The sequence below is a fragment of the Patiria miniata genome, unplaced genomic scaffold (assembly GCF_015706575.1).
Source record: "Patiria miniata isolate m_02_andy unplaced genomic scaffold, ASM1570657v1 HiC_scaffold_3, whole genome shotgun sequence".
NCBI classification, from domain to species: Eukaryota; Metazoa; Echinodermata; class Asteroidea; order Valvatida; family Asterinidae; genus Patiria; species Patiria miniata.
The window spans coordinates 4,849,247-4,876,495 of NW_024037069.1; the positions used below are offsets into that span (position 1 = coordinate 4,849,247).

Consider the following 27,249-nt stretch of genomic DNA (forward strand, 5'->3'; position numbering starts at 1 on the left):
AAAAGTTGCTGAATCATGTTTTGAATTAATTTGAATTGCTGCTATATGCGATGTCGCGCACTGATCCGACGAATTATAGCAACCGCGCGCGCGTGTGCGTCGTGCCAATGCTTGCGCGCGCTGCGCCGAATAACAAAACGAACTACTAATTTAAACTTCCTACGGTGCGTCTTAAGATGCACCGTTGGAAGGGCCTTCTTTCATTGATTACTTCAAAATGACAGCTTGCCAGAAAGAATAATTTCACAGGGAGTTTAGTCCACTTACTATCTTTCAACCAAGTATGTTTATTAACAATAATTACGCCAGTTACTTTTCGGATGGCTGCAAATGATGGACTATAGCTTTAAATGATGCTGGTTAGCTTTAATCACCATCTTCTTTCTTCACATCATCACGTAACTTCAGCAAGCGTAAACTTTTCCCAGCATCTCAAAATATGTCATTAAATTCTTCTCGACCAGATGCACTTGCAGAATATTTACTGCCTGCTTGAATGCTTTCAAGGTATTTTGAGTGAGATGAGATTTGAAGTGACTTTTTTTCTCAAATTTCGTCGAATAATTTTTTCGCGAAGCGAATCTTGCACCGCTCAAAGTTGACATTGCACTGCACTGACAAACAGTGCGTTTGCACGAGCGATGTGCTATGCGCACCGCTAGTGTTAAAAATGCCATATTACACATCACACCAGTCATCAATTGTTAAGTGTTGATTTTGTTATAAGCAAGGCAAAGCATACCTGCCGGATCAACCACATCTTTGTAGTTTTGTCCTGATTCAAAATTGGACAGCGGTGTGTTGCACGCTGTGGAGAAAGGCATCACCTGTATCAATGAAATTCAAAATTGAACTTTGTTGAAGACATGTTGATCAGATAAAAAAATACAGCATGCCATATATTCCTGTTCTATGGTTAACTGATCTGTCAAAGTTGTGCAAATAAATTGGAAGGTAGAGGTCTTACATTTAAATGTTTGGTGATCAGTCTGCAACTTGGTGAAAAATTTGGATGGGGTTGGGTGGGGGTTTTGGTTGAGTGGGGGAAGGTGGGGTGTTGGTGGAGTGGAATGGGGTGGGGTGGGGTGGGGAGGGGGTGTTGGTGGAGTGGTGAGGAATGTGGAGATAATCTTACCTTGAATTCCCTGTAGACTAAGCCACTGTCAAAGATGGGTGCGGTGGGGGTGTTGGTTGAGTTGGGGAAGGTGGGGTGTTGGTGAAGTGGAATGGGGTGGGGTAGGGAGGGGAGGGGGTGTTGGTGGAGTGGGGTGGGATTGGGAGATAATCTTACCTTGAATCCCCGGTAGCCTAAGCCACTGTCAAAGATGGGGTGGGTTGGGGTGTTGGTTGAGTGGGGGAAGGTGGGGTGTTGGTGGAGTGGAATGGGGTGGGGTGGGGTGGGATAGGGAGGGGAGGGGGTGTTGGTGGAGTGGGGTGGGATGGGGAGATCATCTTACCTTGAATCCCCGGTAGACTAAGCCACTGTCAAAGATGGGGTGGGGTGGGGGTATTGGTTGAGTTGGGGAAGGTGGGGTGTTGGTGGAGTGGAATGGAGTGGGCTGGGGTAGGGAGGGGAGGGGTGTTGGTGGAATGGGGTGGGATGGGGAGATCATCTTACCTTGAATCCCCGGTAGACTAAGCCACTGTCAAAGATGGGGTGGGGTGGGGGTGTTGGTTGAGTGGGGGAGGGTGGGGTGTTGGTGGAGTGGAATGGGGCAAGGGTGGGGATAGGGAGGGGGTGTTGGTGGAGTGGGGTGAGGCAGAAAGACCATCTTACCTTGAATCCCCTGTAGACTAAGCCACTGTCAAAGAGCTGCCTGAAGACCCACCAGATGGACTCCATAAACCATGGATACAGCGTCTTGTAGTCCTTCTTAAAGTCAATCCATCGACCCAACCGTGTCACGATAAACTGGAATATTTACACACAAATGATACGTAAATAATCATAAGAGGTTTTGGGGGGGGGGGGGCACAAAATGATCTACTTTGCGAGCATGCTGGCTCCCGGTCCATACATTATAAATACTAATTGTGGGGCGGCAACCAATCTACGCCCGAGACTGGAATTATTTGTTGGGTCGTTATTCTAAATATTTACAGTAATAATTCAATAACTAAACATGGGAAGATTTCTTCCGTCGATGTCCGACTCAAAAGTGAAAAACTTTCGCATTGCTAAAAAAAGCAGCAATTTAGAAAATAATTTTTTTGGGGACAAAATCTCAAAAATAGCCACTTTAATTAACCCTAACCCTCCTCAATCTTTCAAAGTCCTCTGTGCAGTTGCGGAGGATTTTGGAGGATTGAGGATGAACACAACATACACATTTGGAGGATTGTGGACATTCATTTGATTTTGGAGTATTCAGGCTGAATGGTGTTTGAAGAAGAGGAGGATTTTGGAGGATTGGGGCTGAATGCATATTGAGAGGCAGGGCTGATGGAGGATTTTGAAGGATTGAGGCAGTGGGTATCCTTCATTTGAACATACATGTACGTGTAATTGGAGGATTTTTAAGGATTGAGGATGGTTCCTACAGTCCTTCTGGTTTGAAAATCACAGGCGTGTGGGAAAAAGGCACACGTGGATTTTTTAGGCATGTGGTTTTTCTAGGTGTGTGATTTTCTAGGTGTGTGATTCTATGGTCCAGGGCGATTCAGGTGGGCGGGCAATTATTCACACTTCTAGGAAAGCTTTTAGACGTGTGATGGTGTGGGGGTGCCATATGGGGGTGCATGCCTCAAATTAGAAGGACTGGTTCCAAGCAAAAAGGGCTGGGGGGGCGGTAAAATCATACACAGCCTTACCTCCCAGTCACTGGAGTATCTCATGACAATCTTGCGGCATTCGTTGTTGTACGCCTCTATGCCCATCTTAGCCACATCCTCAGGACCCTTGATTCCCAGTGTCTTGTCAATCTCATATTCCTATAAGTGAGGAGATACAAATGCACATGTATCCATGTAGTTGAAAACTTGTTCACAAAGCAAGACAGGATATATACAGGTTCAGAGGGGCACTGCATTCTGTCCTTGGTTTTGCTGAAAAATCCAGGGCGTCACTGCATTTTTTCAAAGCTTTAAAGGGACAATACAACATTTGCAAACATCAAAAAATAAAACTACCAAATCATTTTGAAATACCTTGCTGGACTGTTAGTGAATGACAGTGTAAAGCATCCTGTAAAATCATGGCACCTGGTATACTGTCATTTTCAAGAAAAGTGGTATTTTTTGTATCAATTTCCAACGCTGATCGGCCGATCAGCGTTGGAAAAAACTGGCTTTTTTTCAAATACTGGCCCCAGTTGACCATCGCACTCGTTTGCAATCGATTACACACCTATGAACGGGTACAAGCCAGCTAGCCTGGTTCCCTGATCTTACAATTCCCCAATATATGTAAACTGCTCTGTTTCTTCTTATGATGGAGTCAGGGAACCAGACCACAGGAAAATGATTGTTTTTCTTGGTTTTTATAGCATTTTCGAACCCAAAACCTCAAAAAAGTCAGTGTAACTATATTTGCTATATATTTCCAACCCCCCGATTCCATCCATTTCTGAAAATTACAGCAAAAGCAAATGATGTATATTCCCTTTAAAGGTTATCAAGACAATGAGAAATGTTTCAAGGCGCATCAAGGTGGAGAAATGAAAAAAATAAGATAAATAATACAAAACAGAATTCATTTCAGGTAAAAATCAAAGACAGCCTGGCTATTACATTTAGCAGACAAAAAATAGATTACACAAAAAAGTGGAGCGATGAAATTACAGAAGGGAGTGATCGTCTAGGATTTACTGTACTCAATTTGCGTGAATGTTAGTGGGGGGGGGGGGGGGCCTTTAATTCTAGGTCTTGATGACAACCAAGAAGGGAAGATTTTGGTTGTAAGGGTCAGGACCTGAGGTGGGGAGGGAGAATTTGAAGGTGAGGTACGTGGGGGAGGGGGGGGGGGGGGGGTAGGGAGAGAGAGAGAAGAGGTCACTTACCACCGGTAAACCATGACAATCCCATCCAAACCTCCTGTCCACATGGAAGCCGCTCTGATGGGCATACCTGGTCACTATGTCCTTGATGGTACCGGCCAGAATGTGGCCGTAGTGGGGCAGGCCGGTGGCGAACGGTGGACCATCATAGAAGGCATAGCTGCAAAACAGATGTATCATATATTGCAGTTCTTTGGAATGACACTTGCTTGTTGTTGCCAATGACACATGCAATTGTTAAATGGTAAAATGTGGTTTGTAACTAACTTTAAGTCATTTCACACTAGAGCCTCTCAACCTGGGTTGAACTCTCCACCCTGGGTGAACCCAGTGCCGCGTCGGGTTGAGTTTTTCATTTTTCAACCCTGCTGTCAAACCTGCATATTTACACACTTGTTATGTGCAAACCGAGCTTATTTCGCTCGGTTACTACTGTTTCGAACCGTGGTGAGAGAGTCAACCTGTGTCGAAAACCTCAACCCTGGTCTGGAGCAGGGGTGAGTTCAACCCGGGGCCAAATCAATCTCAGGGTCGACGCACGGTTGGCGCAGGTTTGAAATTTTTCAAGTGTGAAACACCGCATGCTTGTTAACACTGCGTCAACCCAGCATCAATCCCGAGATTTGTCTAGTGTGAAAAGGCCTTTTTCGTAATGCAACAGTGCAATTAAGTATTAAGTTTGCGGTTACACCATCAAATTAATATCTTCTGTTAAAAAAAGTGTGCTTCTGAAAATAACAAGTGGTGAGAATTGTTCTTGATTGTTCAAACAGTATACTCGGTCTGTCCTGAGCACTATCTGAGTCCACTGGTTATTTTCTGGAAAAAAAAACCCACTTTGTCATAGAAGAGATTAATTACATGGATCCGCATAAATGTACTTCTAAAGTTGCTGTAAAGAAGAACTTTCAGTTCTTACCGTGGTTTGCCTTTCGACTGTTTCAGGGACGTCTGGAAGGCATCAAGTTTCTTCCATAACTCCAGAATCTTTTCCTCTTCCTTGGGGAAGTCGATCGGATCGGCAACCAGTTGAACCTTCTCCATTTCTGAGCCGAAGTTGGAAGTACGAGACAACTAATCCCTGAAAAGAACACAAGTTTTGGATTTCTCCATCAACAAATATACAACCTGATTTTTGTGTGTGTGTACATGTATGTGTTCTTGTTGTGGCCATTTTTGTGACTTGCCAAGTTTTAATACCTGACATGCCAATTTTTTTGGTAACAGTGTGCTTGACTTTAAAAGCGGATACAAATTTTGTTTATGTATTGCGCTGTTTGGGCTTGCCTATTTTTAAAACTGGTCAAGTCACAAAATCAAACTGGTCTGAGTCACAAAATGGGAACATCCTCAGGGAACCAGTTGTGTTCAGTTAGTGTTGCATTTGTTGTGCAATCGGAGGCAAGCATAGTTGACCTACATTCTTTCCATGGGTTACATTAGCCAGTTCTGCAAATCAGTTTTCAACATATGTTGGGCAAAAAAAAAAAAAAGTTCTGCTTCCGGTTTCCCTACCTACCCTATTCGGACAGCCCCTACCCTAATTTTTTTTTATGGGACAAATGAGAAAAAGCACGCAAAACCATCTATTTCTACCTTTTACCCTTGACTACACGTAGAGGCCTCCATATGATCGTACACAAAAAAAATTGGCCAAAAATAAAAAAAATTTCCCTACCTACCGGTACCTACATGTACCCTTTTTTCGAATGCCATGTAATCGTATTCTACTTTTGTTTTTTTGCCTAGGCCAGCACCCGATTTCATCAAACTCTTCGTAACTTATGATGCATCGCAGCGCTGCGACACGTCGTATCTCTACGATGCGTCGCAGCTGCAACGCGTCCTGCGATCCATTTCACTAAACACGTCGTAAGTGCGACACGTCGTTTGTGTATTTATAGCACAACTCGGTGACTGTTTTATGTCTTTAGTCAGCGTACAGTAAAAAGTCGTCTGATATTCAACAAAGAGTCGTCGGATCTCAGCTCGAAATTTGTTAAAACGTAAAACAAAATGGCGGCCGTGCGATGCAATTTTGAAGAAAAACAAGCTCTCATTGGACTGTATAGCTACTTTGAAATTTCAACTCTAATATTCCGGTCTAATTCATAATTACTCAATGAATTTTCTATTTACAACTTTACACACATTGCCTCGGTATTATAATCTCGTTAATGTAATGTTTGTGACATAAAACTGGCTTAGAAATGACTCTTCTTATTTTGCGATGACCACTAGACACGTTGTAACTTGCGACGTGTTTTAAGCCGTTGTCAAGGAACTTACGACGCGTTCAACACATCGCAACTTTCGTGAAATGGAAGATACGACGCGTCGCGAGTTGTGACGTGTTACAGCTACAGCTACAGGTGCCGGCACCCACCGGTACGGTATACCCGCGTTCACCGTTTGTCAATGACATAACGTTACAATTGTAAATCTCGACTCTGGGTCCTCAGTTTCATTAAAAAATATTTTTCAGAATAAATGATGTATATTTGAAAAAAGCTGATTTGCTGGACCCTCTGTGTTTCCCTCCACTGTCTTTATTTTTTTTTTTTTACGATGTCCCCTTACGGTGCATCATTTTCCAGGGGGCGAGTCGGTCAGGGGGTGAGTCGGTCAGGGGGCGAGTCGGCTAGGAGGGGAGTTGGCAAGGGGGCGAGTCGGCTAGGGGGCGAGTCGGCCAGGGGGCGCGCTTGTAAGGGGCGAGTCGGTCAGGGGGCGAGTCGGTCAGGGGGGCGACTCGGTAAGGGGCGAGTTGACCTGACACCGAATTCCTGATGAGCTTGTTAAGCTGGAGTTGCTCAAGCTACCAAAAGTGGCATTTTTACAACCCTTTTAAATTTAGTTTAAAAAAATCGTGTGCAGTCCCGTCCCTACAAATTAGAGATCTTTCATAAAGCGCCCTCACAGTGTAACTGAATTTAATTATCAAACTTTTCTACGATGAGGGCGCTCTGACTCTTCTCCAATATTAAAAATACAGACCGCGTACCGAGATCAGGCATGTCAGGTGATTACATCATTTTTTTTCTCAATTTCACAGCAGTTTCACGCAACAAAAAACAGTTAAAAATATTAATATGAAGCCATTAGGACTGATCAAATAAATTGAATGAAACTGCAAGAAGCTTTTTATACCCCAAATCCCTTCCAAAAAACACAATTTTAACCGGCAAACTTACCGACAAACAACACCAGGCTGATCTTGGCACGAAAATCGGGCCGGATTTTCGGCTAGGCACTATTTTTACGGTGGCGCGCCGCCGCGAAGATTGCCACTACGGTGGCCCTAAACAGTCATTGCAAATATACCTTAGGAGAAAACGAATTATAAAGGAAGTTCAACTTCTTATCACGGTGGATTACCTTAAATAACTGAAACTGTTGTTTATTCGACTCTAAAGTAAATTGTAATGAAGACTGTGGCAATATATTTTCAGAATCGGGAATGTTAATGTTATAAATGTTAACGTTACTGAATTAAGGTTCTGCCTTATAGCCGATGAGAGGGCGCTTTATCCGCCAGACTACTCCTTGTAATGAGTAGTGTTGCGTTGCGGAAAGGACCGGGTCCCAGGCATGAGAATCCTGTTTAAACAGGAACCGGCCGCGATTTTCTTTTCCCAAACTACATGGTTGTTTAGCGCCCTCTACGATACTTTTATGACACGTACGTACGCAGGTATTATAATAAATGTAAAATGATTTTGTACCCTCCTAAATGCCAGAAATGTCCCGTTCCAATTGCATACACGGGTTAAGGGACATCCAAAGTGTATTCTATTCGCGCCCCGAATAAATCGGTATTGAAACAGAGTCAGCCCAATTAAATTAATCCAACGATTGATAATTAACGTACAAAACAGCCGTTTTCCAAAGAAAATACGGATATCCCATTTTGAAATGATTTTGTACCATCCTAAATGTCCGAAATGTCCCGTTCCAATGGCATACACGGGTTAAAGGACATCCAAAGTGTATTCTATTTGCGCCCCGAATAAATTGGTATTGAAACAGAGTCAGCCCCATTAAATTAATTCGACGATTGATAACTAACGTACAAAACAGCCATTTTCCAAAGAAAATACGGGTATCCTATTTTGAAATGATTTTGTACCTTCCTAAATGTCTGAAATGTCCCGTTCCAATGGCATACACGGGTTAAGGGACATCCCAAGTGTATTCTATTTGCGCCCCGAATAAATCGGTATTGAAACAGTGTCAGCCCAATTAAATTAATCCGACGATTGATAATTAACGTACAAAACAGCCGTTTTCCAAAGAAAATACGGATATCCTATTTTCAAATGATTTTGTACCTTCCTAAATGTCTGAAATGTCCCGTTCCAATGGCATACACGGGTGAAAGGACATCCAAAGTGTATTCTATTTGCGCCCCGAATAAATCGGTATTGAAACAGAGTCAGCCCAATTAAATTAATCCGACGATTGATAATTAACTTACTAAACAGCCGTTTTCCAAAGAAAATACGGGTATCCCATTTGGAAATGATTTTGTACCATCCTAAATGTCCGAAATGTCCCGTTCCAATTGTATACACGGGTTGAGTGACTCTCAAAGTGTATTCTATTCGCGCCCCGAATAAATCGGTATTGAAACAGAGTAAGCCCAATTAAATTAATCCGACAGTTGATAATTACGATACAAAAGACCGGTTTTCCAAATAACATACGGATATCCCATTTTGAAATGATTTTGTTTCATTCTAATTCCTAAATGTCCGAAATTTCCCGTTCCAATTACATACACGGGTTAAGGGACATCCAAAGTGTATTCTATTCGCGCCCCGAATAAATCGGCATTGAAACAGTGTCAGCCCAATTAAATTGATCCGACGATTGATAATTACGATACAAAACAAGGGTTTTCCAAAGAAAATACGGATATCCCATTTTGAAATGATTTTGTACCATCCTACATGTCCGAAATGTCCCGTTCCAATTACATACACGGGTTAAGGGACATCCAAAGTGTATTCCATTTGCGCCCCGAATAAATTGGTATTGAAACAGAGTCAGCCCAATTAAATTAATTCAACGATTGATAATTACGAAACAAAACAGCAGTTTTCCAAAGAAAATACGGATATCCCATTTTGAAATGATTCTGTACCATCCTAAATGTCCGAAATATCCGTTCCAATTGCATACAGGGGTTAAGGGACATCCAATGTGTATTCTATTCGCGCCCCGAATAAATCAGTATTGAAACAGTGTCAGCCCAATTAAATTAATCCGACGATTGATAATTACGAAACAAAACAGCCGTTTTCCAAAGAAAATACGGATATCCCATTTTGAAATGATTTTGTACTATCCTAAATGTCCGAAATGTCCCGTTCCAATTGCATACAAGGGTTAAGGGACATTCAAAGTGTATTCTATTCGCGCCCCGAATAAATCGGCATTGAAACAGTGTCAGCCTAATTAAATTTATCCGACGATTGATAATTACGAAACAAAACAGCCGTTTTCCAAAGAAAATACGGATATCCCATTTAGAAATGATTTTGTACTATCCTAAATGTCCGAAATGTCCCGTTCCAATTGCATACAAGGGTTAAGGGACATTCAAAGTGTATTCTATTCGCGCCCCGAATAAATCGGCATTGAAACAGTGTCAGCCCAATTAAATTGATCCGACGATTGATAATTACGATACAAAACAACGGTTTTCCAATGAAAATACGGATATCCCATTTTGAAATGATTTTGTACCATCCTAAATGTCCGAAATGTCCCGTTCCAATTACATACACGGGTTAAGGGACATCCAAAGTGTATTGTAATCGTGCCCCGAATAAATCCGAACTGAAACAGTGTCAGCCCAATTAATTTCATACTGAGGCTAAAATTGAGGCAACACAAACATTTTTCATCAGAAATACGGATTTCCGGCTTTGGAATGAATTTGTTCCATCGTTAATGACAGAAATTTCATTTTTTTAACAATCCTTCAAAGAGATGATCAACAAAGATTTTATAAGCGCACCGAGAAAATCTGTTCGTTAAAAAGCACAGCCCAATTAATTTAATAATAAGACGGAGATCATGCTTTTTGCCAGCCATTGACATTGATTGAAACGGAAAGCCGTATTTTCAAACGATATTGTTCCATCGTTAATTACAAAAGTATTCAGATCTGAATGGATAGGAGGGTGAAATGACTTTCAAAGTTTATTTTATAAGCGCCCCGAATAAATTGGTATTGAAACAGTCTCAGCCCAATTAATTTCATACCGAGGCTAAAATTCAGGCAAAACAAACATTTTTCATCAGAAATAGGAATTTCCGGCTTAGGATTTATTGGAATGAATTTGTTCCATCGGTAAAGGGAATGTACATCATTGGCTTTTGCTGTAATTTTCAGAAATGAACTATTTGAGGGGTTAGTATAACAGATCAAATATTATTACACTGACATGTTTGAAGTTTTTGTGTTCGAAAATACTGGAAAAACCAAGAAAAACAAAAATGTTCAAGCAGTCTGGTTCCTTGACTCCACTAAAGATGAAATGGATCAATTTATAGATGCCGGAAAATTGTAAGGTAATGGAACCAGTCTAACCAGGGTCTAACTGGCCTGCACCCGTTCATGATCATGTAACCAATAGCAAACAAAATTTGGACTGAAAAAAAATTCGTAAATTTGGAGCAGTAGTTGAAAATAGTTAGGTTTTTCCAACGGTGGTCGGCGCTTGCAGGCATTGCTGTATATAGACAGACTACACATAGAGGTACTACTGGAATTGATGCGCTAAATCTTAAATTTTCTCCGCAACTGCTGGGTTTCAGGACCTGTCCTTTTGCCAGCTTGTGGGCCTCATCACAAGCTTCCGAACAAGGTATAGTTTGTGCAGAACTGCCCAGGTTAAGGTACCTTTAGACCGCGATATACGAAGTTCGTGTCGCGGGCGCTTGAAGGCATTGCTGTATAGACTGACTGCACATAGGGGTACTACTGGCATTGATGCGCTATATCTTGAATTTTCTCCGCAACTGCTGGGTTTCAGGACCTGTCCTTTTGCCAGCTTGTGGGCCTCATTACAAGCTTCCGAACAAGGTAGAGTTTGTGCAGAACTGCCCAGGTTAAGGTACCTTTAGACCGCGATATACGAAGTTCGTGTCGCGGGAGCTTGCAGCCATTGCTGTATAGACTGACTGCACATAGGGGTACTACTGGCATTGATGCGCTAAATCTTAAATTGTCTCCGCAACTGCTGGGTTTCAGGACCTGTTCTTTTTCCCAGCTGGTGGGCCTCATCACAAGCTTCCGAACAAGGTATAGTTTGTGAAGAACTGCCCAGGTTAAGGTACCTTTAGACCGCAATATACGAAGTTCGTGTCTCAGGCACTTGCAGACATTGCTGTTAAGACAGACTGCACATAGGGGTACTACTGGAATTGAGGCGCTAAATCTTGAATTTTCTCCGCAACTGCTGGGTATCAGGACCTGTCCTTTCGCCAGCTTGTGAACCTCATCGCAAGCTTCCGAACAAGGTATAGTTTGTCCAGAACTGCCCAGGTTAAGGTACCTTTAGACCGCAATATACGAAGTTCGTGTCGCGGGAGCTTGCAGCCGTTGCTGTATAGACTGACTGCACATAGGGGTACTACTGGAATTGAGGCGCTAAATCTTGAATTTTCTCCGGAACCTGCTGGGTATCAGGACCTGTCCTTTTGCCAGCTTGTGGGCCTCATCGCAAGCTTCCGAACAAGGTATAGTTTGTGCAGAACTGCCCAGGTTAAGGTACCTTTAGACTGAGATATGCGAAGTTTGTGTCGCGGGCGCTTGCAGGCATTGCTGTATAGACTGACTGCACATAGGGGTACTACTGGCATTGATGCGCTAAATCTTGAATTTTCTCCGCAACTGCTGGGTTTCAGGACCTGTCCTTTTGCCAGCTTGTGGGCCTCATCACAAGCTTCCGAACAAGGTATAGTTTGTGCAGAACTGCCCAGGTTAAGGTACCTTTAGACCGCAATATACGAAGTTCGTGTCGCGGGAGCTTGCAGCCATTGCTGTATAGACTGACTGCACCTAGGGGTACTACTGGCATTGATGCGCTAAATCTTGAATTGTCTCCGCAACTGGTGGGTATCAGGATCTGTCATTTTCCCCAGCTGGTGGGCCTCATCACAAGCTTCCGAACAAGGTATAGTTTGTGCAGAACTGCCCAGGTTATTGTACCTTTAGACTGCGATATACGAAGTTCGTGTCTCGGGCGCTTGCAGACATTGCTGTAAAGACAGACTGCACATAGGGGTACTACTGGAATTGAGGCGCTAAATCTTGAATTTTCTCCGCAACTGCTGGGTATCAGGACCTGTCCTTTCGCCAGCTTGTGAACCTCATCGCAAGCTTCCGAACAAGGTATAGTTTGTGCAGAACTGCCCAGGTTAAGGTACCTTTAGACCGCGATATACGAAGTTCGTGTCGCGGGCGCTTGCAGGCATTGCTGTAAAGACTGACTGCACATGGGGGTACTACTGCCATGGATGCGCTAAATCTTGAATTTTCTCCGCAACTGCTGGGTTTCAGGACCTGTCCTTTTGCCACCCTGTGGGCCTCATGACACGCTTCCGAACAAGGTATAGTTTGTGCAGAACTGCCCAGGTTAAGGTACCTTTAGGCCGCGATATACGAAGTTCGTGTCGCGGGCGCTTGCAGGCTTTGCTGTATAGACTGACTGCACATAGGGGTACTACTGGCATTGATGCGCTAAATCTTAAATTTTCTCCGCAACTGCTTCGTTTCAGGACCTGTCCTTTTGCCAGCTTGTGGGCCTCATCGCAAGCTTCCGAACAAGGTATAGTTTGTGCAGAACTGCCCAGGTTAAGGTACCTTGAGACCGCGATAAACGAAGTTCGTGTCGCGGGCGCTTGCAAGCATTGCTGTATAGACTGACTGCACCTAGGGGTACTACTGGCATTGATGCGCTAAATCTTAAATTTTCTCCGCAACTGCTGGGTTTCAGGATCTGTTCTTTTTCTCAGCTGGTGGGCCTCATCACAAGCTTCCGAACAAGGTATAGTTTTTGCAGAACTGCCCAGGTTAAGGTACCTTTAGACCGCGATATACGAAGTTCGTGTCTCAGGCGCTTGCAGACATTGCTGTTAAGACAGACTGCACATAGGGGAACCACTGGCATTGATGCGCTAAATCTTGAATTCTCTCCGCAACTGCTGGGTATCAGGACCTGTCCTTTTGCCAGGTTGTGGGCCTCATCGCAAGCTTCCGAACAAGGTATAGTTTGTGCAGAATTTCCCAGGTTAAGGTACCTTTAGACCGCGATATACGAAGTTCGTGTCGCGGGCGCTTGCAAGCATTGCTGTATAGACTGACTGCAAATAGGGGTACTACTGCCATGGATGCGTTAAATCTTGAATTTTCTTCGCAACTGCTGGGTTTCAGGACCTGTCCTTTTGCGAGCTTGTGGGCCTCATGACACGCTTCCGAACAAAGTATAGTTTGTGCAGAACTGCCCAGGATAAGGTACCTTTAGACCGCGATACACTAAGTTCGTGTCGCGGGCGCTTGCAGGCATTGCTGTATAGACTGACTGCACATAGGGGTACTACTGGCATTGATGCGCTAAATCTTGAATTTTCTCCGCAACTGCTGGGTTTCAGGACCTGTCCTTTTGCCAGCTTGTGGGCCTCATCACAAGCTTCCGAACAAGGTATAGTTTGTGCAGAACTGCCCAGGTTAAGGTACCTTTAGACCGCAATATACGAAGTTCGTGTCGCGGGAGCTTGCAGCCATTGCTGTATAGACTGACTGCACCTAGGGGTACTACTGGCATTGATGCGCTAAATCTTGAATTGTCTCCGCAACTGCTGGGTATCAGGAAGTGTCCTTTTCCCCAGCTGGTGCGCCTCATCACAAGCTTCCGAACAAGGTATAGTTTGTGCAGAACTGCCCAGGTTATTGTACCTTTAGACTGCGATATACGAAGTTCGTGTCTCGGGCGCTTGCAGACATTGCTGTAAAGACAGACTGCACATAGGGGTACTACTGGAATTGAGGCGCTAAATCTTGAATTTTCTCCGCAACTGCTGGGTATCAGGACCTGTCCTTTCGCCAGCTTGTGAACCTCATCGCAAGCTTCCGAACAAGGTATAGTTTGTGCAGAACTTCCCAGGTTAAGGTACCTTTAGACCGCGATATACGAAGTTCGTGTCGCGGGCGCTTGAAGGCATTGCTGTAAAGACTGACTGCACATGGGGGTACTACTGCCATGAATGCGCTAAATCTTGAATTTTCTCCGCAACTGCTGGGTTTCAGGATCTGTTCTTTTTCCCAGCTGGTGGGCCTCATCACACGCTTCCGAACAAGGTATAGTTTTTGCAGAACTGCCCAGGTTAAGGTACCTTTAGACCGCGATATACGAAGTTCGTGTCTCAGGCGCTTGCAGACATTGCTGTTAAGACAGACTGCACATAGGGGAACCACTGGCATTGATGCGCTAAATCTTGAATTCTCTCCGCAACTGCTGGGTATCAGGACCTGTCCTTTTGCCAGGTTGTGGGCCTCATCGCAAGCTTCCGAACAAGGTATAGTTTGTGCAGAATTTCCCAGGTTAAGGTACCTTTAGACCGCGATATACGAAGTTCGTGTCGCGGGCGCTTGCAAGCATTGCTGTATAGACTGACTGCAAATAGGGGTACTACTGCCATGGATGCGTTAAATCTTGAATTTTCTTCGCAACTGCTGGGTTTCAGGACCTGTCCTTTTGCGAGCTTGTGGGCCTCATGACACGCTTCCGAACAAAGTATAGTTTGTGCAGAACTGCCCAGGATAAGGTACCTTTAGACCGCGATATACGAAGTTCGTTTCGCGGGCGCTTGCAGGCATGGCTGTTAGACTGACTGCACATAAGGGGTACTACTGGCATTGATGCGCTAAATCTTGAATTTTCTCCGCAAGTACTGGGTTTCAAGACCTGTCCTTTTGCCAGCTTGTGGGCCTCATCACAAGCTTCCGAACAAGGTATAGTTTGTGCAGAACTGCCCAGGTTAAGGTACCGTTAGGCCGCGATATACGAAGTTCGTGTCGCGGGCGCTTGCAGGCATGGCTGTTAGACTGACTGCACATAGGGGTACTATACTGGCATTGATGCGCTATATCTTAAATTCGTGTCGCGGGCGCTTGCAGGCATCGCTGTTAGACTGACTGCACATAGGGGTTCTACTGGCATTGATGCGCTATATCTTAAATTTTCTCCGCAAGTACTAGGTTTCAAGACCTGTCCTTTTGCCAGCTTGTTGGCCTGATCACAAGCTTTCGAACAAGGTATAGTTTGTGCAGAACTTCCCAAGTTAAGGTACCGTTAGGCCGCGATATACGAAGTTCGTGTCGCGGGCGCTTGCAGGCATGGCTGTTAGACTGACTGCACATAGGGGTTCTACTGGCATTGATGCGCTATATCTTAAATTTTCTCCGCAAGTACTGGGTTTCAAGACCTGTCCTTCTGCCAGCTTGTTGGCCTGATCACAAGCTTCCGAACAAGGTATAGTTTGTGCAGAACTGCCCAAGTTAAGGTACCGTTAGGCCGCGATATACGAAGTTCGTGTCGCGGGCGCTTGCAGGCATGGCTGTTAGACTGACTGCACATAGGGGTTCTACTGGCATTGATGCGCTATATCTTAAATTTTCTCCGCAAGTACTGGGTTTCAAGACCTGTCCTTCTGCCAGCTTGTTGGCCTGATCACAAGCTTCCGAACAAGGTATAGTTTGTGCAGAACTGCCCAAGTTAAGGTACCGTTAGGCCGCGATATACGAAGTTCGTGTCGCGGGCGCTTGCAGGCATGGCTGTTAGACTGACTGCACATAGGGGTACTACTGGCATTGATGCGCTATATCTTGAATTTTCTCCGCAAGTACTGAGTTTCAAGACCTGTCCTTTTGCCAGCTTCTTGGCCTGATCACAAGCTTCCGAACAAGGTATAGTTTGTGCAGAACTTCCCAGGTTAAGGTACCGTTAGGCCGCGATATACGAAGTTCGTGTCGCGGGCGCTTGCAGGCATGGCTGTTAGACTGACTGCACACAGTGGTACTACTGGCATTGATGCGCTATATTTTGAATTTTCTCCGCAAGTACTGGTTTCAAGACCTGTCCTTTTGCCAGCTTGTTGGCCTGATCACAAGCTTCCGAACAAGTTATAATTTGTGCACAACTTCCTAGGTTAAGGTACCGTTAGGCCGCGATATACGAAGTTCGTGTCGCGGGCGCTTGCAGGCATGGCTGTTAGACTGACTGCACATAGGGGTACTACTGGCATTGATGCGCTATATCTTAAGTTTCTCCGTAAGTACTGGGTTTCACGACCTGTCCTTTTGCCAGCTTGTTGGCCTGATCACAAGCTTCCGAACAAGGTATAGTTTGTGCAGAACTTCCCAGGTTAAGGTACCGTTAGGCCGCGATATACGAAGTTCGTGTCGCGGGCGCTTGCAGGCATGGCTGTTAGACTGACTGCACATAGGGGTTCTACTGGCATTGATGCGCTATATCTTACATTTTCTCCGCAAGTACTGGGTTTCAAGACCTGTCCTTTTGCCAGCTTGTTGGCCTGATCACAAGCTTCCGAACAAGGTATAGTTTGTGCAGAACTTCCCAGGTTAAGGTACCGTTAGGCCGCGATATACGAAGTTCGTGTCGCGGGCGCTTGCAGGCATGGCTGTTAGACTGACTGCACATAGGGGTTCTACTGGCATTGATGCGCTATATCTTACATTTTCTCCGCAAGTACTGGGTTTCAAGACCTGTCCTTCTGCCAGCTTGTTGGCCTGATCACAAGCTTCCGAACAAGGTATAGTTTGTGCAGAACTGCCCAAGTTAAGGTACCGTTTGGCCGCGATATACGAAGTTCGTGTCGCGGGCGCTTGCAGGCATGGCTGTTAGACTGACTGCACATAGGGGTACTACTGGCATTGATGCGCTATATCTTGAATTTTCTCCGCAAGTACTGAGTTTCAAGACCTGTCCTTTTGCCAGCTTGTTGGCCTGATCACAAGCTTCCGAACAAGGTATAGTTTGTGCAGAACTTCCCAGGTTAAGGTACCGTTAGGCCGCGATATACGAAGCTCGTGTCGCGGGCGCTTGCAGGCATGGCTGTTAGACTGACTGCACATAGGGGTTCTACTGGCATTGATGCGCTATATCTTAAATTTTCTCCGGAAGTACTGGGTTTCAAGACCTGTCCTTTTGCCAGCTTGTTGGCCTGATCACAAGCTTCCGAACAAGGTATAGTTTGTGCAGAACTTCGCAGGTTAAGGTACCATTAGCCGCGATATACGAAGTTCGTGTCGCGGGCGCTTGCAGACATCGCTGTTAGACTGACTGCACATAGGGGTTCTACTGGCATTGATGCGCTATATCTTAAATTTTCTCCGCAAGTACTGAGTTTCAAGACCTGTCCTTTTGCCAGCTTGTTGGCCTGATCACAAGCTTCCGAACAAGGTATAGTTTGTGCAGAACTTCCCAGGTAAAGGTACCGTTAGGCCGCGATATACGAAGTTCGTGTCGCGGGCGCTTGCAGGCATGGCTGTTAGACTGACTGCACATAGGGGTTCTACTGGCATTGATGCGCTATATCTTAAATTTTCTCCGGAAGTACTGGGTTTCAAGACCTTTCCTTTTGCCAGCTTGTTGGCCTGATCACAAGCTTCCGAACAAGGTATAGTTTGTGCAGAACTTCGCAGGTTAAGGTACCATTAGGCCGCGATATACGAAGTTCGTGTCGCGGGCGCTTGCAGACATCGCTGTTAGACTGACTGCACATAGGGGTTCTACTGGCATTGATGCGCTATATCTTAAATTTTCTCCGCAAGTACTTGCCAGCTTGTTGGCCTGATCACAAGCTTCCAAACAAGGTATAGTTTGTGCAGAACTTGCAAGGTTAAGGTACCGTTAGGCCGCGATATACGAAGTTCGTGGCGCGTGCGCTTGCAGGCATGGCTGTTAGACTGACTGCACATAGGTGTACTGTACTTGCATTGATGCGCTATATCTTAAATTTTCTCCGAAAGTACTGGGTTTCAAGACCTGTCCTTTTGCCAGCTTGTTGGCCTAATCACAAGCTTCCAAACAAGGTATAGTTTGTGCAGAACTTCCCAGGTTAAGGTACCGTTAGGCCGCGATATACGAAGTTAGTGTCGCGGGCGCTTGCAGGCATGGCTGTTAGACTGACTGCACATAGGGGTACTACTGGCATTGATGCGCTATATCTTGAATTTTCTCCGCAAGTACTAAGTTTCAAGACCTGTCCTTTTGCCAGCTTGTTGGCCTGATCACAAGCTTCCGAACAAGGTATAGTTTGTGCAGAACTTCCCAGGTTAAGTTACCGTTAGGCCGCGATATACGAAGTTCGTGTCGCGGGCGCTTGCAGGCATGGCTGTTAGACTGACTGCTCACAGTGGTACTACTGGCATTGATGCGCTATATTTTGAATTTTCTCCGCAAGTAATGGTTTTCAAGACCTGTCCTTTTGCCAGCTTGTTGGCCTGATCACAAGCTTCCGAACAAGGTATAATTTGTGCAGAACTTCCCAGGTTAAGGTACCGTTAGGCCGCGATATACGAAGTTCGTGTCGCGGGCGCTTGCAGGCATGGCTGTTAGACTGACTGCACATAGGGGTTCTACTGGCATTGATGCGCTATATCTTAAGTTTCTCCGTAAGTACTGGATTTCACGACCTGTCCTTTACCAGCTTGTTGGCCTGATCACAAGCTTCCGAACAAGGTATAGTTTGTGCAGAACTTCTAAGGTTAAGGTACCGTTAGGCCGCGATATACGAAGTTCGTGTCGCGGGCGCTTGCAGGCATGGCTGTTAGACTGACTGCACATAGGGGTTCTACTGACATTGATGCGATATATCTTAAATTTTCTCCGCAAGTACTGGGTTTCAAGACCTGTCCTTTAGCCAGCTTGTTGGCCTGATCACAAGCTTCAAACAAAGTATAGTTTGTGCAGAACTTCGCAGGTTATGGTACCGTTAGACCGCGATATACGAAGTTCGTGTCGCGGGCGCTTGCAGGCATGGCTGTTAGACTGACTGCACATAGGGGTACTATACTGGCATTGATGCGCTATATCTTAAATTTTCTCCGCAAGTACTGGGTTTCAAGACCTGTCCTTCTGCCAGCTTGTTGGCCTGATCACAAGCTTCCGAACAAGGTATAGTTTGTGCAGAACTGCCCAGGTTAAGGTACCGTTAGGCCGCGATATACGAAGTTCGTGTCGCGGGCGCTTGCAGGCATGGCTGTTAGACTGACTGCACATAGGGGTACTACTGGCATTGATGCGCTATATCTTGAATTTTCTCCGCAAGTACTGGTTTCAAGACCTGTCCTTTTGCCAGCTTGTTGGCCTGATCACAAGCTTCCGAACAAGGTATAGTTTGTGCAGAACTTCCCAGGTTAAGGTACCGTTAGGCCGCGATATACGAAGTTCGTGTCGCGGGCGCTTGCAGGCATGGCTGTTAGACTGACTGCACACAGTGGTACTACTGGCATTGATGCGCTATATTTTGAATTTTCTCCGCAAGTACTGGTTTCAAGACCTGTCCTTTTGCCAGCTTGTTGGCCTGATCACAAGCTTCCGAACAAGTTATAGTTTGTGCACAACTTCCCAGGTTAAGGTACCGTTAGGCCGCGATATACGAAGTTCGTGTCGCGGGCGCTTGCAGGCATGGCTGTTAGACTGACTGCACATAGGGGTTCTACTGGCATTGATGCGCTATATCTTAAGTTTCTCCGCAAGTACTGGATTTCACGACCTGTCCTTTTGCCAGCTTGTTGGCCTGATCACAAGCTTCCGAACAAGGTATAGTTTGTGCAGAACTTCCCAGGTTAAGGTACCGTTATGCCGCGATATACGAAGTTCGTTTCGCGGGCGCTTGCAGGCATGGCTGTTAGACTGACTGCACATAGGGGTACTACTGGCATTGATGCGCTATATCTTAAATTTTCTCCGGAAGTACTGGGTTTCAAGACCTGTCCTTTTGCCAGCTTGTTGGCCTGATCACAAGCTTCCGAACAAGGTATAGTTTGTGCAGAACTTCCCAGGTTAAGGTACCGTTAGGCCGCGATATACGAAGTTCGTGTCGCGGGCGCTTGCAGGCATGGCTGTTAGACTGACTGCACATAGGGGTTCTACTGGCATTGATGCGCTATATCTTAATTTTCTCCGCAAGTACTGGGTTTCAAGACCTGTATTTCTGCCAGCTTGTTGGCCTGATCACAAGCTTCCGAACAAGGTATAGTTTGTGCAGAACTGCCCAAGTTAAGGTACCGTTAGGCCGCGATATACGAAGTTCGTGTCGCGGGCGCTTGCAGGCATGGCTGTTAGACTGACTGCACATAGGGGTACTACTGGCATTGATGCGCTATATCTTGAATTTTCTCCGCAAGTACTGAGTTTCAAGACCTGTCCTTTTGCCAGCTTGTTGGCCTGATCACAAGCTTCCGAACAAGGTATAGTTTGTGCAGAACTTCCCAGGTTAAGGTACCGTTAGGCCGCGATATACGAAGTTCGTGTCGCGGGCGCTTGCAGGCATGGCTGTTAGACTGACTGCACATAGGGGTTCTACTGGCATTGATGCGCTATATCTTAAATTTTCTCCGCAAGTACTGGGTTTCAAGACCTGTCCTTTTGCCAGCTTGTTGGCCTGATCACAAGCTTCCGAACAAGGTATAGTTTGTGCAGAACTTCGCAGGTTAAAGTACCATTAGGCCGCGATATACGAAGTTCGTGTCGCGGGCGCTTGCAGACATCGCTGTTAGACTGACTGCACATAGGGGTTCTACTGGCATTGATGCGCTATATCTTAAATTTTCTCCGCAAGTACTGGGTTTCAAGACCTGTCCTTTTGCCAGCTTGTTGGCCTGATCACAAGCTTCCGAACAAGGTATAGTTTGTGCAGAACTTCCCAGGTAAAGGTACCGTTAGGCCGCGATATACGAAGTTCGTGTCGCGGGCGCTTGCAGGCATGGCTGTTAGACTGACTGCACATAGGGGTTCTACTGGCATTGATGCGCTATATCTTAATTTTCTCCGGAAGTACTGGGTTTCAAGACCTGTCCTTTTGCCAGCTTGTTGGCCTGATCACAAGCTTCCGAACAAGGTATAGTTTGTGCAGAACTTCGCACATTAAGGTACCATTAGGCCGCGATATACGAAGTTCGTGTCGCGGGCGCTTGCAGACATCGCTGTTAGACTGACTGCACATAGGGGTTCTACTGGCATTGATGCGCTATATCTTAAATTTTCTCCGCAAGTACTTGCCAGCTTGTTGGCCTGATCACAAGCTTCCGAACAAGGTATAGTTTGTGCAGAACTTCCCAGGTTAAGGTACCGTTAGGCCGCGATATACGAAGTTCGTGTCGCGGGCGCTTGCAGGCATGGCTGTTAGACTGACTGCACATAGGGGTTCTACTGGCATTGATGCGCTATATCTTACATTTTCTCCGCAAGTACTGGGTTTCAAGACCTGTATTTCTGCCAGCTTGTTGGCCTGATCACAAGCTTCCGAACAAGGTATAGTTTGTGCAGAACTGCCCAAGTTAAGGTACCGTTAGGCCGCGATATACGAAGTTCGTGTCGCGGGCGCTTGCAGGCATGGCTGTTAGACTGACTGCACATAGGGGTACTACTGGCATTGATGCGCTATATCTTGAATTTTCTCCGCAAGTACTGGGTTTCAAGACCTGTCCTTTTGCCAGCTTGTTGGCCTGATCACAAGCTTCCGAACAAGGTATAGTTTGTGCAGAACTTCCCAGGTTAAGGTACCGTTAGGCCGCGATATACGAAGTTCGTGTCGCGGGCGCTTGCAGGCATGGCTGTTAGACTGACTGCACATAGGGGTTCTACTGGCATTGATGCGCTATATCTTAAATTTTCTCCGCAAGTACTGGGTTTCAAGACCTGTCCTTTTGCCAGCTTGTTGGCCTGATCACAAGCTTCCGAACAAGGTATAGTTTGTGCAGAACTTCGCAGGTTAAAGTACCATTAGGCCGCGATATACGAAGTTCGTGTCGCGGGCGCTTGCAGACATGGCTGTTAGACTGACTGCACATAGGGGTTCTACTGGCATTGATGCGCTATATCTTAAATTTTCTCCGCAAGTACTGGGTTTCAAGACCTGTCCTTTTGCCAGCTTGTTGGCCTGATCACAAGCTTCCGAACAAGGTATAGTTTGTGCAGAACTTCCCAGGTAAAGGTACCGTTAGGCCGCGATATACGAAGTTCGTGTCGCGGGCGCTTGCAGGCATGGCTGTTAGACTGACTGCACATAGGGGTTCTACTGGCATTGATGCGCTATATCTTAAATTTTCTCCGCAAGTACTGGGTTTCAAGACCTGTCCTTTTGCCAGCTTGTTGGCCTGATCACAAGCTTCCGAACAAGGTATAGTTTGTGCAGAACTTCCCAGTTAAGGTACCATTAGGCCGCGATATACGAAGTTCGTGTCGCGGGCGCTTGCAGGCATGGCTGTTAGACTGACTGCACATAGGGGTACTACTGGCATTGATGCGCTATATCTTAAATTTTCTCCGCAAGTACTTGCCAGCTTGTTGGCCTGATCACAAGCTTCCGAACAAGGTATAGTTTGTGCAGAACTTCCAAGTTTAGGTACCGTTAGGCCGCGATATACGAAGTTCGTGTCGCGGGCGCTTGCAGGCATGGCTGTTAGACTGACTGCACATAGGGGTACTGTACTGGCATTGATGCGCTATATCTTAATTTTCTCCGCAAGTACTGGGTTTCAAGACCTGTCCTTTTGCCAGCTTGTTGGCCTGATCACAAGCTTCCGAACAAGGTATAGTTTGTGTGCAGAACTTCCCAGGTTAAGGTACCGTTAGGCCGCGATATACGAAGTTCGTGTCGCGGGCGCTTGCAGGCATGGCTGTTAGACTGACTGCACATAGGGGTTCTACTGGCATTGATGCGCTATATCTTAAATTTTCTCCGCAAGTACTGGGTTTCAAGACCTGTCCTTTTGCCAGCTTGTTGGCCTGATCACAAGCTTCCGAACAAGTATAGTTTGTGCAGAACTTCCCAGGTTAAGGTACCGTTAGACCGCGATATACGAAGTTCGTGTCGCGGGCGCTTGCAGGCATGGCTGTTAGACTGACTGCACATAGGGGTACTATACTGGCATTGATGCGCTATATCTTAAATTTTCTCCGCAAGTACTGGGTTTTCAAGACCTGTCCTTTGCCAGCTTGTTGGCCTGATCACAAGCTTCCGAACAAGGTATAGTTTGTGCAGAACTTCCCAGGTTAAGGTACCGTTAGGCCGCGATATACGAAGTTCGTGTCGCGGGCGCTTGCAGGCATGGCTGTTAGACTGACTGCACATAGGGGTACTACTGGCATTGATGCGCTATATCTTGAATTTTCTCCGCAAGTACTGGGTTTCAAGACCTGTCCTTTTGCCAGCTTGTTGGCCTGATCACAAGCTTCCGAACAAGGTATAGTTTGTGCAGAACTTCCAGGTTAAGGTACCGTTAGGCCGCGATATACGAAGTTCGTGTCGCGGGCGCTTGCAGGCATGGCTGTTAGACTGACTGCACATAGTGGTACTACTGGCATTGATGCGCTATATCTTGAATTTTCTCCGCAAGTACTGGTTTTCAAGACCTGTCCTTTTGCCAGCTTGTTGGCCTGATCACAAGCTTCCGAACAAGGTATAGTTTGTGCAGAACTTCCCAGGTTAAGGTACCGTTAGGCCGCGATATACGAAGTTCGTGTCGCGGGCGCTTGCAGGCATGGCTGTTAGACTGACTGCACATAGGGGTCTACTGGCATTGATGCGCTATATCTTAATTTTCTCCGCAAGTACTGGGTTTCAAGACCTGTCCTTTTGCCAGCTTGTTGGCCTGATCACAAGCTTCCGAACAAGGTATAGTTTGTGCAGAACTTCCCAGGTTAAGGTACCGTTAGGCCGCGATATACGAAGTTCGTGTCGCGGGCGCTTGCAGGCATGGCTGTTAGACTGACTGCACATAGGGGTTCTACTGGCATTGATGCGCTATATCTTAATTTTCTCCGCAAGTACTGGGTTTCAAGACCTGTCCTTTTGCCAGCTTGTTGGCCTGATCACAAGCTTCCGAACAAGGTATAGTTTGTGCAGAACTTCCCAGGTTAAGGTACCGTTAGGCCGCGATATACGAAGTTCGTGTCGCGGGCGCTTGCAGGCATGGCTGTTAGACTGACTGCACATAGGGGTTCTACTGGCATTGATGCGCTATATCTTAATTTTCTCCGCAAGTACTGGGTTTCAAGACCTGTCTTTTTGCCAGCTTGTTGGCCTGATCACAAGCTTCCGAACAAGGTATAGTTTGTGCAGAACTTCCCAGGTTAAGGTACCGTTAGGCCGCGATATACGAAGTTCGTGTCGCGGGCGCTTGCAGGCATGGCTGTTAGACTGACTGCACATAGGGGTACTACTGGCATTGATGCGCTATATCTTGAATTTTCTCCGCAAGTACTGGTTTTCAAGACCTGTCCTTTTGCCAGCTTGTTGGCCTGATCACAAGCTTCCGAACAAGGTATAGTTTTTGTGCAGAACTTCCCAGGTTAAGGTACCGTTAGGCGCGATATACGAAGTTCGTGTCGCGGGCGCTTGCAGGCATGGCTGTTAGACTGACTGCACATAGGGGTTCTACTGGCATTGATGCGCTATATCTTAAATTTTCTCCGCAAGTACTGGGTTTCAAGACCTGTCCTTTGCCAGCTTGTTGGCCTGATCACAAGCTTCCGAACAAGGTATAGTTTGTGCAGAACTTCCAGGTTAAGGTACCGTTAGGCCGCGATATACGAAGTTCGTGTCGCGGGCGCTTGCAGGCATGGCTGTTAGACTGACTGCACATAGGGGTTTACTGGCATTGATGCGCTATATCTTAAATTTTCTCCGCAAGTACTGGGTTTCAAGACCTGTCCTTTTGCCAGCTTGTTGGCCTGATCACAAGCTTCCGAACAAGGTATAGTTTGTGCAGAACTGCCCAGGTTAAGGTACCGTTAGGCCGCGATATACGAAGTTCGTGTCGCGGGCGCTTGCAGGCATGGCTGTTAGACTGACTGCACATAGGGGTTCTACTGGCATTGATGCGCTATATCTTAAATTTTCTCCGCAAGTACTGGGTTTCAAGACCTGTCCTTTTGCCAGCTTGTTGGCCTGATCACAAGCTTCCGAACAAGGTATAGTTTGTGCAGAACTTCCCAGGTTAAGGTACCGTTAGGCCGCGATATACGAAGTTCGTGTCGCGGGCGCTTGCAGGCATGGCTGTTAGACTGACTGCACATAGGGGTTCTACTGGCATTGATGCGCTATATCTTAAATTTTCTCCGCAAGTAATTCAAGCCAGCTTGTTGGCCTGATCACAAGCTTCCGAACAAGGTATAGTTTGTGCAGAACTTCCAAGGTTAAGGTACCGTTAGGGCGCGATATACGAAGTTCGTGGCGCGGGCGCTTGCAGCATGGCTGTTAGACTGACTGCACATAGGTGTACTACTGGCATTGATGCGCTATATCTTAATTTTCTCCGCAAGTACTGGGTGTCAAGACCTGTCCTTTTGCCAGCTTGTTGGCCTGATCACAAGCTTCAAACAAGGTATAGTTTGTGCAGAACTTCCCAGGTTAAGGTACCGTTAGGCCGCGATATACGAAGTTCGTGTCGCGGGCGCTTGCAGGCATGGCTGTTAGACTGACTGCACATAGGGGTACTACTGGCATTGATGCGCTATATCTTGAATTTCTCCGCAAGTACTGGGTTTCAAGACCTGTCCTTTTGCCAGCTTGTTGGCCTGATCACAAGCTTCCGAACAAGGGATAGTTTGTGCAGAACTTCCCAGGTTAAGGTACCGTTAGGCCGCGATATACGAAGTTCGTGTCGCGGGCGCTTGCAGGCATGGCTGTTAGACTGACTGCTCACAGGGGTACTACTGGCATTGATGCGCTATACTTGAATTTCTCCGCAAGTACTGGGTTTCAAGACCGTCCTTTTGCCAGCTTGTTGGCCTGATCACAAGCTTCCGAACAAGGTATAGTTTGTGCAGAACTTCCAGGTTAAGGTACCGTTAGGCCGCGATATACGAAGTTCGTGTCGCGGGCGCTTGCAGGCATGGCGTTAGACTGACTGCACATAGGGGTTCTATGGCATTGATGCGCTATATCTTAAGTTTTCCGCAAGTAAGGTTTCAAGACCTGTCCTTTGTGCCAGCTTGTTGGCCTGATCACAAGCTTCCGAACAAGGTATAGTTTGTGCAGAACTTCCCAGGTTAAGGTACCGTTAGGCCGCGATATACGAAGTTCGTGTCGCGGGCGCTTGCAGGCATTGTTAGACTGACTGCACATAGGGGTTCTACTTGGCATTGATGCGAATATCTTAAATTTTCTCCGCAAGTACTGGGTTTCAAGACCTGTCCTTTTGCCAGCTTGTTGGCCTGATCACAAGCTTCCGAACCAAGGTATAGTTTGTGTGCAGAACTTCCAAGTTAAGGTACCGTTAGGCCGCGATATACGAAGTTCGTGTCGCGGGCGCTTGCAGGCATGGCTGTTAGACTGACTGCACATAGGGGTACTACTGGCATTGATTGCGCTAATATATGAATTTTCTCCGCAAGTACTGGTTTCAAGACCTGTCCTTTGGCCAGCTGTTGGCCTGATCACAAGCTTCCGAACAAGGTATAGTTTGTGCAGAACTTCCAAGGTTAAGGTACCGTTAGGCCGCGATATACGAAGTTCGTGTCGCGGGCGCTTGCAGGCATGGCTGTTAGAGACTGCACATAGGGGTACCTACTGGGCATTGATGCGCTATAATCTTGAATTTTCTCCGCAAGTACTGGGTTTCAAGACCTGTCCTTTTGCCAGCTTGTGGCCTGATCACAAGCTCCGAACAAGGTATAGTTGTGGCAGAACTTCCCAGGTTAAGGTACCGTTAGGCCGCGATATACGAAGTCGTGTCGGGGCGCTTGCAGGCATGGCTGTTAGACTGACTGCACATAGGGGTTCTATGGCATTGATGCGCTATATCTTAAATTTTTCTCGCAAGTACTGGGTTTCAAAGACCTGTCCTTTTGCCAGCTTGTTGGCTGATCACAAGCTTCCGAACAAGGTATAGTTTGTGCCAGAACTTCCAGGTTAAGGTACCGTTAGGCCGCGATTACGAAGTTCGTGTCGCGGGCGCTGCAGGCATGGCTGTTAGACTGACTGCACATAC

General features: G+C 46.2%; 1 protein-coding gene across 3 annotated transcripts in view; it reads right to left on the reverse strand.

Moving 5' to 3' along the window:
- The window catches only part of LOC119737207 (isoleucine--tRNA ligase, cytoplasmic-like), a 44,199-nt gene extending 36,692 nt beyond the window's left edge, over window positions 1-7,507 (reverse strand). For all 3 annotated transcript variants that reach the window (XM_038211391.1, XM_038211392.1, XM_038211393.1), the window contains exons 1-6: window positions 7,187-7,507; window positions 4,915-5,076; window positions 3,999-4,155; window positions 2,812-2,931; window positions 1,778-1,912; window positions 743-827 (exon numbers count right to left, since the gene is read on the reverse strand). In XM_038211391.1, coding sequence (XP_038067319.1) covers window positions 743-827; window positions 1,778-1,912; window positions 2,812-2,931; window positions 3,999-4,155; window positions 4,915-5,039 — 622 coding nt within the window. In that variant the 5' untranslated portion in view covers window positions 5,040-5,076; window positions 7,187-7,507. The remainder of the gene's footprint in view (window positions 1-742; window positions 828-1,777; window positions 1,913-2,811; window positions 2,932-3,998; window positions 4,156-4,914; window positions 5,077-7,186) is intronic.
- Window positions 7,508-27,249: the final 19,742 nt, after the last annotated feature.